Raw genomic sequence first — 10,404 nt, 5'->3', positions numbered from 1 at the left:
CAATGTCAGCACTCAGTTATGTGGTTCTGAGCACCCAGGAGAAACAAATCACAAGTACTTCTCCGTATACGTGGGTTGCATGGCATGATCTCCTAATGCTAAGTAGACACTGATTTGACGAATCCACCAAAATGACTGCTCCAGATGCAATCAGAGAAAGTGATGTAGTGTTCCTCTCCTCTCCTCTTTCCTTTGCATTGTTTGGTGAGTTCCTGACACTCACGACTGCCTAACTCCTCTCATCCCAGGCATATGGCCCCTAATTGCTCCTGGAACAGTGTAAGCATCTTTAACACAGCAGAAGGCAGGAGAGCATGTGAGCTTTTCCCCAAAGTAGTAGATGGCAGGACTTCTTTGGCTCATCTGTATTTTTTTTTCTCCCTGCCCCCTTTATTTTTTGGCTAGAATCTTAAAAAAAAAAAAGAAAGAAAGAAAGAAAAGAAAGAAAAGCCCCAGATTCCCCCCGCCCCCCCCCCCATCCCCCTAGCAGATGCTTGAAGAGCTTCCAGCTAACTTATTCAAAGCACTTGTTGCTACTGGTCCAGCAGTGTGGGAACTTACTCAAATCCTGTTGCTTGAAATTCAACTTGTGGAGATGCCCTTCCTCCTCCACAGTCCACCTCTTTACACAGCAGGAAGCCAGGTTTTCCTAAAGTTCATCGCTCTCTACCACACTCCGAGAAGAGGATGAATACATTATTGTGCTTTCCACAGAGGAAAAGGCCGAGAAAATGTCAAGTCCTTTTGTAGCGAGGGATCCGTAGCGGCTGCCACTGGGCCGAATGGACATGGGCGGTGGAATCTGCTGGTGCCATTGAGCTGGAAAATGGATCACACAGGCATTACAGTCAAAGGGCCGCAGCAGTAGATGCATTGCAGAGGTGCCTCTGTGTCTAGTCCAGCACTCTCTGTGGGACTCAGTAAAGCACTGCAATACATCTGGGTCTGAAATGTTTCATTTGTAAACTAGCAATATGATCTCTCCTTCCCTGAAGCAGACAACCTGTCTTTAAGACTTGCTGAGAACTCTAACAATAAACTTTGGGTGGGAGATAGAGAGGGGCACAGAACTTTGTTGGTAGATGCAATATGAAACTATACCCCTACAGTTTTAGAAGCTTGTAAGTCACCATTAAATCAGTAATATAAAATACTCATTTCTTTTTTTAAAAATACTCATTTCTTATTGATGAGTGAAGTCATGTCATACTTAGTATTTATGATAGACATTTCACAATGTATTACTCATTGAATATATAATTCCAATAAGATATTAAAAACAAACAACAAACAACAACAACAACTCTTATTCCTGCCAGGAATAAGAAAATGGTTGGTAACCTTTTAATTTTCTAATTCCAAAATCTATCACTGCAATCCAGTCAGATCTGGGTTTATAAAAGGGAGAATAGGTTGCTTGTATGATTTCTTGAAGTAAATTCATGGCCATGTATTCATGTAATGAATTTCAAGCTGTATGCTAGGGGCAGGGTAATAAGGGCTGCAGTTTTCCAGGGAGGACACCTCGGAAAGGAGAGATAAGAAACCTCTGGGAATGGAAGCCAGTCCTCTGAGAAGTACCTAACTCAAGCCCTTATCACCCTAATCAGCTATAGTCTGCCCAGCACCCTAACCAGGTCCTGATGAGCCACAAGGAGAAAATGGAAAAAAGTTACTTATGTGTAATCAACTATGGTTCAGAGAAGAGCAAGAGTGTATTCAAGTTTCCATGTTCACCATGTTTCCATGTTTCATGGGGTGGGGGTAGACAGCATTGTTGGGCATTACGCCAGCTCCCCTGCATTGCTTGATGCTGTGATCTATTTACATAATCATTGTTTTGCCTGAGACCCACCCTGCCTGCAGGGTATTGGTTAATCCCACTGGTTAGAACCTTCGCAGCACCTGCTATGGAAGCTTTCTACCTTCACTCTTCTCCACCCCCTCTCCTAGCCATTTCCTTTTCCCACTTGCCACTTCCGGTTAAAGATATATATAAAGGCGTTGTCTCTGATCAATAAAGGCATTGCATTGTGTTCCTGCTCTGCTACGAGTTCCTGGTCTCTCTCCCGACTGAGTAAGCAGCAGCCCAGGTTGGCTCCAGTCGAGTTCTCTCCAACCCAGAGAGCACGTGCCCGGGAAGAAACACCCGCAATGCAACCCAGACATAGCATAATGGTTATGCAAAGAGAGTCTGATGCCTGAGGCTCTGAGGTCCCCCAAACCACTGTAAGCCAGAGCTGAGCAGTGCTTTGGTTAAACAAACAAACAAACAAAGGTTTCGTTTTAAGCAGACATTATCTTTAGGCTTGAATGTGACCTGAGTAAGCTATGTAACTGGACTGTGCAATTCTCCCTGTTGTTTGATTCAGAAATTACCAAGCATTCTTCTCTCTTTTTATACTGTGCAGGGGGTCTATTGTATGTACAAATTCACTGCTCCTGGGTCAATATTTTTAGTTTATTTTTTTAATTTCAGAGAAAGAAAGAAAGGCTGAGTCCCTGTGATGACTCTAGAGAAAAAAAAGTCAGTTGGTGTTATCACCTGGTATGGTGCTCTCTACCTGGTGAACTGTCTCTGGGGTCCTGCAAATAATCTTCTGATTAGGTTTCCAGGGATTTATATTTGAGAAGGAGTGGGAGTGTATGGGATTGATTGATTTTAACTTTGGCTCTCCATCACCCCTCCCAAATCGCCTCTGAGGAAATAGTGCCTCTTATAGGTTGTAGAGTCAGGACAAGAATTAAGAAGAGTGGGCCTAGACTGTGAGCCTGGACGTAGGAGAACAGAAGTGGGTCAAGAGTCATCAGTTTCAGGGCCTGGCGATGGCATTCCCACAAGAATGTGTACAATACCACACACTAGGACCCGGGTTCAAGCCCCAGGTCCCCACCTGCAGGGAGCTGGGGGAGGCTTCACAAGCAGCCCTGTAGGTATCTCCTTTTCTCTTTTCCTCTCAAGTTCTTTCTGCCTCTATCCAGAAAAGAGGAGGGGAGAGAGAGAAAATAAAAGAAAAAGAAAAATGGACACCCTGAATTAATCTTGTGAGCACTAAGCCCTAGCAATAACCCTGATGTCAATCAATCAATAAATAAGAAAGACTCATAAGTTTCAGGACTTACTGATATAGTTTATTAGTTGAAAGACTTATTTCCTTTTGACATGGTGAAACATGAAAATACCTAGAGGACTTAGGCTAGATTAAGAAACACATCACAAGCCCTACAAGGGAAAAAAACACATTAGAGCCAACTTCCCTCACAGCTGAGTTTCTTTTCAAGTTTATTTATTTATTTACTTATTTATTTATTTATTTTTCCTCCAGGGTTATTGCTGGGCTCGGTGCCTGCACCATGAATCCACCGCTCCTGGACGCCATTTTTTTTCCCCCTTTTGTTGCCCTTGTTGTAGCTTCGTTGTGGTTATTATTATTGCCCTTGTTGATGCAATTCGTTGTTGGATAGGACAGAGAGAAATGGAGAGAGGAGGGGAAGACAGAGAAGGGGAGAGAAAGACAGACACCTGCAGACCTGCTTCACCGCCCGTGAAGCTACTCCCCTGCAGGTGGGGAGCCGGGGGCTCGAACCAGGATCCTTACGCCGGTCCCTGTGCCACCGCCCGACTCCCTCTTTTCAAGTTTAAGGATAAAAAAAAGTAACCAGAGAGCTTCATATTTCCTTCTAATATCAGACCTAGGGGAAATGTCATGCCGAGTCCCCTTCTTGATACAATAAAAAAGGAGATGCCTGGCACATATATATAAAGAGCAGGAACCTCAGGTTATAGGCAGGATCATGTCTCTGTTTCTGGTTAATCATATTAAACTAGTAGTGAGTAACAAACATCAATACATTTTGTACAGAACTTGAAGGTATCATGTTGAGTGAAATAAGCCAGAAAGAGAAGGGCCAGTACTGTGTGACCGCACTGACAGGACACAGGGACAGTAAGGGAAAACATACGGTTAAACTGGGACTGGGTGTACTGTATTACACCGAAACAAAGGACTCTGAAGAAGGAGGGAAAGGAATGAGAGGAGGGGAGTTGGGGTCCAGGTGACTGATGGGAGGAGGGTACCTAGTTTGGGGAATGAGTGTCTTCCAGACACCTAGACATCTATCATGGAAAGATAAGCAATTGTATTTATGTGTCAACCACTGAACTGTAAACCATTAGCCCCCAGACCCTCAGTAAAAATATTTTTTAAAATTTAAAATATTAGGAAGAGAAATAAAGAGAACTAGTATTTTAGGTTAAGGGACATGTCTCCAAAAATACCAGTCAGTGTTGAAATTTCTATAGAAGAGTACAAGAATATGCCAAGCAGGGTTGTTTTGTATGATGCAGTGGATAAAGTATTGGAGTCTCAAGCATAAAGTTGTAAATTTGATCCATGGCATTACATGTGCCAAAATGATGCTCTAGCTCTCATCATAAGTTAATAATATGCATTTTCTAAAAATGATAGTAATTTGCTAAATCCTACTGAAAAATTAGAAACGAGGCCAGGTGGTGGTGCACCTGGTTAAGTGCACGCACTACAGTGCATAAGGATCTGGGTTCAAGCCCCTAGTCCCCACCTGCAGGGGGAAAGCTTCACGAGTGGTGAAGTAAGGCTGTAGGTGTCTCTCTCTCTCTCCATCTGTAGCTCCCCCTCCTCTCTCAATTTTTCTCTGTCTCTATCCAATAATAAATAAATAAAATTGAAAAAAAAATAGAAACAGGACTCAGAGGGAAAGGACAAGTACCTGGATTTGCACCCAGCTGAAGTCACTTAACATTTTCTCAACTAGGTTTCTTCAGCATTTACATGAGAGTAATTATTACAATAATCTCTTGGGTTTGGGGTGATCTAGGGGTTACCACTCAGTAAATTATGTCATTATACAAATGTCATTTTGTATTATTAATCAGACTGCATTTGTTTGTTTGTTTGTTTTTTATACCAGAGCACTGTTTAGCTATGGCTTACAGTGGTGTGGGGGACTGAACCTGGGACTTTGGAACCTTAGACATGAGAGCTTCTTTGCATAACCAATATACTATCTACCCCCTGTCCAAGACTATACTCTATCATTAGCCTGACTAGTTGGGATGGGGACCAATAATGGTGGAATGAAATAGCCAATTAATGGGGCTGGGACAGTTCTGGTGGGTGGAGATATGGCTGTGGGACAGGCAGTGTGGAGTCCCAGTGGGTAACCCACGGCAGCAAGGGAACAGTGTGAAGATGCTGACTGACCAGAGTATAAATGCATATGTATTCTGAAGCAACTGTAATTCCTAGTATTAGAAATCATTTTTTAAATTGTTTTGGAAGCTGTAAAAATATGAAAGTGACTAGGATGAAAAGATTTTTAGAAATCATATTCTAGCAGTAAAATATAATCTAACCAAGTTATTTATGGGAATGCACAGGGAGTTGGGCGGTAGCGCAGCAGGTTAAGCGCACGTGACGCAAAGCACAAGGACCGGCTTAAGGAAATGCACAATGGCTATTGTTGAAAACATTTTTCAGTTGCCTGTCATTCGTAAATGTTCAACTCATGCCATTACACTACCGTAGATATCCAGCCGAGCAGTACACGAGACGATGCCGGCTTCATTCTTGGCCGACAGTGTGTACCATCCAGCATCTGATTTCTTGGCTGGCTGAATGAAGAGGCAGACGTACCCTGTTGTGTCCTGGTGCATGCTGGAGAAAAGAAACAAAATGTGCATATTGTATCTAGAGGGCAGAGATGACCTAGTTTAGGACTTGTGACAAATTAAGCAGCGCGGTGCTGCCTTCCCCTCTGATTCTAGTGGGGGAATGAAGAGGAGTTCAGTTCCTCCCTTGAACGGGCCACTTAACTCCTCAGCGACAGTGAAATAAATTCTTTCTTTTTCACAGAGCTGGAGTCTCATCAATACATGATCCTACCACTTGTAAATGATTCTTTTTATTCGTTCAGATAAAGAGATACAGATACCCTAACACCAGAGCTTCCCCTGGTGCTGTGGCACTCTCATGTGATGCTTGAACCACAGACACGTGCATGGCAAAGCTTAAGTCCTGCCCAGAATTTTGGGCTCTGAAATAAATATTTGATACGCACAGTCGCACGGACAAAACTCAGATGCATTGTTCTAAGTAAGATACGCCAGATTCAAAAGGCTGTAGATTGAGTGTGTGACTCAACAAGCTCCAGTGAGTTTGGAATTCCTTCTGAACGTGGGTAGGACTGTACCTGATCCTGTCTCTGGTGAAAGGGATGGTCTCGTTGTCCTTCTTCCAGTAGAACACGGGTGGAGGCATGCCAATCACACGGCATTCCAGTCTTACCGGGTGGCCTTCTGGAACACCACAGTTCTGCAATTTCTCCAGAATCACAGGTGCTTTCTTCACCTCTTTGGCTGAAGGACAGAGGAATCATTCCTGAGGTCAGGTGGTAGCTCATCCGGCAGAGTCCACAGATTAGAATGTGCAAAGACACAGGTTCAACTACTCATTCCATCTGCAGGAGGGAGGCTTCACCAATGGCGGAGCAGTGCTGTAGCTCTCTCTCTCTCTCTCTCTCTCTCTGCTTACCTCTCTCTTCCTCCTGCCCCTCTCACTCTTATCTTCAGTTTGAACATAAAATGAAATAAAAATTGAGAAATGTTATGCATGTACAAACTACTGTATTTACTGTCAACTGTAAGACATTAATCCCCCAATAAAGAAAATTTTAAAAGATGAAAAATAAAATAAAATAGCCACCAGGAAATAGTGGAGCCAAGCCCCAGTGGTTGATGGGAACAGCAGCAACAAAAAGAAACATTCTTATTTTTAAAAATATTTATTTTATTTTTTATCTGATAGAAAGAAATTGAGAAGTGAAGTGAATAGAGAGATCCTTGCAGCTTCCCTCCTGCAGGTGGGGACCAGGGGTAATGCACGGTAATGTGTGTGCTCAACCAGATATGTCACTGCCTGGCCCCAGAGAGATATTGATATTTTAACAGTAAGTACCTGCGGTTCATGCTTCAGACTCTTTACAGCTCTGGAGTTTAGCAGAGTGGGCACCCACACACTGTGTCTATGATTTAGAACATTTTTCATAGTTCTAAGAGAATTTCACAGCCTTGACAAGCTCCAGAAATCATCACAAAAGAAGATGAAGAAATTTTGTTCATATTTCCTGAGAGATCACACTTAAAAATCTAGGTCTCTAGGTGCAGCGGGTTAAGCACACATGGCAAAGCACAAGGACCAGCATAAGGATCCCGGTTCAAGCCCCAGCTCCCCACCTGCAGGAAAGTCGCTTCACAGGCAGTGAAGCAGGTCTGCAGGTGTCTATCTTTCTCTCCCCCTCTCTGTCTTCCCCTCCTCTCTCAATTTCTCTCTGTCCTATCCTACACAATGACATCAATAACAACAACAATAATAATTACTTCAACAATAAAACAAGGGCAACAAAAAAGGAATAAATAAATAAATAAAATAACATAAATCTAGGTCTCACACATGGTATGCAAATGATAAGTGCAGAATTAAAGGGTTTTCTTTTTTTTTTTTCCTAAAGGGTTTTCTTTAAGAGTTCTGTAATCAATTGCATATTTATATGCTGAATAAACTCATTTATCTTTATTTTTCACAAGTATTATTTATTCATCAACTTTTATTCTGAATCTCACACATCCAGGACTTTTAAAAAATATATACTTCTTTAATTGGTGCATTAATAATGGTTTTCAAGTTTATAAGATTACAGGGCTATAGTTCCACACTATACCCACCACCAAAGTTCACACTAGTTATACTTTTAAAAAGACTTTTAAAAAACCAAAGTGGGGGGGCGGTCGGTAGTGCAGGGGACTGGCATAAGGATCCCAGTTTGAGCCTCTGGCTCCCCACCTGCAGGGGGGTCACTTCACAAGTGGTGAAGCAGGTCTGCAGGTGTCTGTCTTCTTTCCCCCTCTCTGTCTTCCCATCTTTTCTCTCAATTTCTCGCTGTCCTATCCAACAACAATGGCAGTAGTAACAACAATAATAATAACAATAACAAGGGCAACAAAAGGGAAAAAAATAGCCTCCAGGAGCAGTGGATTCATAGTGCAGGCACAGAGCCCCAGCAATAACCCTGGAGACAAAAAAAAAAAAAAAATCAAAGTAGGGGCTGAGCAGTAGTTCCTCTGTTAGCACACAAATGTTGCCATGTGCAAGATCCCGGGCTCAAGCTCCCAGCCTCTACCTGCAGGGGAGGGGTAGTAGCTTCATGAGTGGTGAAGCAGTATTGCAGGTGCCTGTCTTTCTCCCTCTCTATCTCCCCTTCTCCTTCCAATACCCAATAAATAAATATTTTTAAAAAGATCAATGTACATATTATTCATACCACAGAGGTCCAGAGCAAAGTAGTGAGGGAAAGTAAAGTTCTATAGTCAGTATATCCTTGAAGAATGAGCTTTTCTTATTCTGTTGGTGAAAAGAAATTAAGACTGGAGGGGGAGGAAGGGAAAGAATAAAATATACTGGGAAAACAGCCACTGATCTAAAGAGCTGATTCATATGCTAGGTCACTCTGATTCCCTTCAATGGCCGCACTTGGGAAATAGCAAGAGAAGCTTAGTACTAGACTTTGTACATTCTGAAATTCAATTTTGTTCGGACTACTGTCTTCTAGGTGATAATAATTTGCTGTCCTTATCTATAAGCTTTACAGTGCTTTTGTTTATGCTACCTTAGTAGGTAAAGAGGGTTCTTTTAAAAAAACATTTATTTATATATTTTCCCTTTTATTGCCCTTGTTGGTTAACATTGTTATGGCTATTTATGTTGTTGTTGTTGGATAAGACAGAGAGAAATGGAGAGAGGAGGGGAAGATAGAAAAGGGGAGAGAAAGATAGACCCCTGTAGACCTGCTTCACCGCCTGTGAAGTGATTCCCCTGCAGGTGGGAAGCTGGGGGGCTTGAACTGGGATCCTTCCGCCAGTCCTTGTGCTTTGTACCACGTGCTCTGAACCCACTGCGCCACTGCCCAACTCCCTGTAAAGAGGTTTTTAAGTTTAGTCACCAACTCATCATTTGTTGACCACTTCCATATGATACAGGTACTGAGGCAGACACGAGTGACATACAGAAGAACAGGCCAGAATCTCTTATCATACAAGCTCATGGCTTCTTTAAGGTGGTAAAGAATAAACAAATACTAAGAGTACCATAAGTACTCTAAGAGTCTCTCCTTTTTCTAAATGCAATAAAAATAGAGAAGAACATAACTAGTGGGTCCACTGTGCCTTGGTTGTGGAATTTTGAATTAAATCTTAGAGAATGAGTATGGGGTGAGGGTAGATAGCATAATGGTTTCGCGAAGAGTCTCTCATGCCTGAGGCTCCAAAGTCCCAGGTTTCATCCCCTACACCACCATAAGCCAGAGCTAATCAGTGCTCTGGTAGGGAGAAAAAGGGGTGGGGGGGGAGAGGATGAATATGAGTTTCCTGGGCACAGAAGAGCCCTTCAGGTAAAGGGGTTCTTGATGAAAGTGTCAAAATTTGACTAGGATTTGGAAGAGAAGCCAGGAGTGACGAACTATAAAACTGAAAGTGAGCAGGGACCGGCATAAGGATCCCGGTTCGAGCCCCTGGCTCCCCACCTGCAGGGGAGTCGCTTCACAGGCGGTGAAGCAGGTCTGCAGGTGTCTTTCTCTCCCCTCTCTCTCTGTCTTCCCCTCCTCTCTCCATTTCTCTCTGTCCTATTCAACAACAAAGCAATGTCAACAATGGCAATAATAACCACTACGAGGCTGCAACAACTAGGGCAACAAAAAGGGGGAAAAATGGCCTCCAGGAGCGGTGGATTCATGGTGCAGGCACCGAGCCCAGCAATAACCCTGGAGGAAAAAAAAAAAAAAAAACTGAAAGTGAGCGGTGGGGCCAGAAGGTGGCGCACCTGGTTAAGCGCACACATTACAGTGCACAAGGACCCCGGCCCCCACCTGTAGAGGAAAAGCTTCGTGGACGGCGAAGCTGGGTTGCAGGAGTCTCTGTCTCTCTCTTCCTTTGTATTTCTCCCCCTCCTCAATTTCTCTCTGTCTCTATCCAATAAATAAATAAATAAATAAATAAATAAATAAATAAATAAATGAAACATGAATTTAGTTACAAGACATGTGTCCAACCTAGTGAGCTGTTGCTCTCTGACCCAGTAATTTCCATTCATTTATGCATAATAGGCACAAGGAACAATATTATGCTGTAGCATACTAAAGCAGTGTAGAGAAAGGAGAAACTGAAGTTAGAATTGCTCAGGTAAAGTACTAGGACATCCTATCAAAGTATCTGCAGATCAGGCAATAACTTTGCTGATTTTTAAAATTTTAATCAGAGTATTGCTCAGTACTGGGCCATTAGCGCCTCAGGCATGTGAGCTGTCTTGCATAACC

The 10,404-nt window shown here is 42.8% G+C and overlaps 1 protein-coding gene across 2 annotated transcripts in view; it reads right to left on the bottom strand.

Moving 5' to 3' along the window:
• Positions 1-503: 503 nt before the first annotated feature.
• MYPN (myopalladin) overlaps positions 504-10,404 on the bottom strand; it is a 94,348-nt gene continuing 84,447 nt past the window's right edge. For both annotated transcript variants that reach the window (XM_007524165.2, XM_060194692.1), the window contains 3 exons: positions 6,232-6,397; positions 5,563-5,696; positions 504-819 (listed from right to left, as the gene is read on the bottom strand). In XM_007524165.2, coding sequence (XP_007524227.1) covers positions 650-819; positions 5,563-5,696; positions 6,232-6,397 — 470 coding nt within the window. In that variant the 3' untranslated portion in view covers positions 504-649. The remainder of the gene's footprint in view (positions 820-5,562; positions 5,697-6,231; positions 6,398-10,404) is intronic.

This window comes from Erinaceus europaeus, chromosome 1 (genome assembly GCF_950295315.1).
Source record: "Erinaceus europaeus chromosome 1, mEriEur2.1, whole genome shotgun sequence".
NCBI classification, from domain to species: domain Eukaryota; kingdom Metazoa; phylum Chordata; class Mammalia; order Eulipotyphla; family Erinaceidae; genus Erinaceus; species Erinaceus europaeus.
The sequence above is the reverse complement of the archived record's forward strand: the minus strand, read 5'-3'. Positions and strand labels throughout refer to the sequence as shown.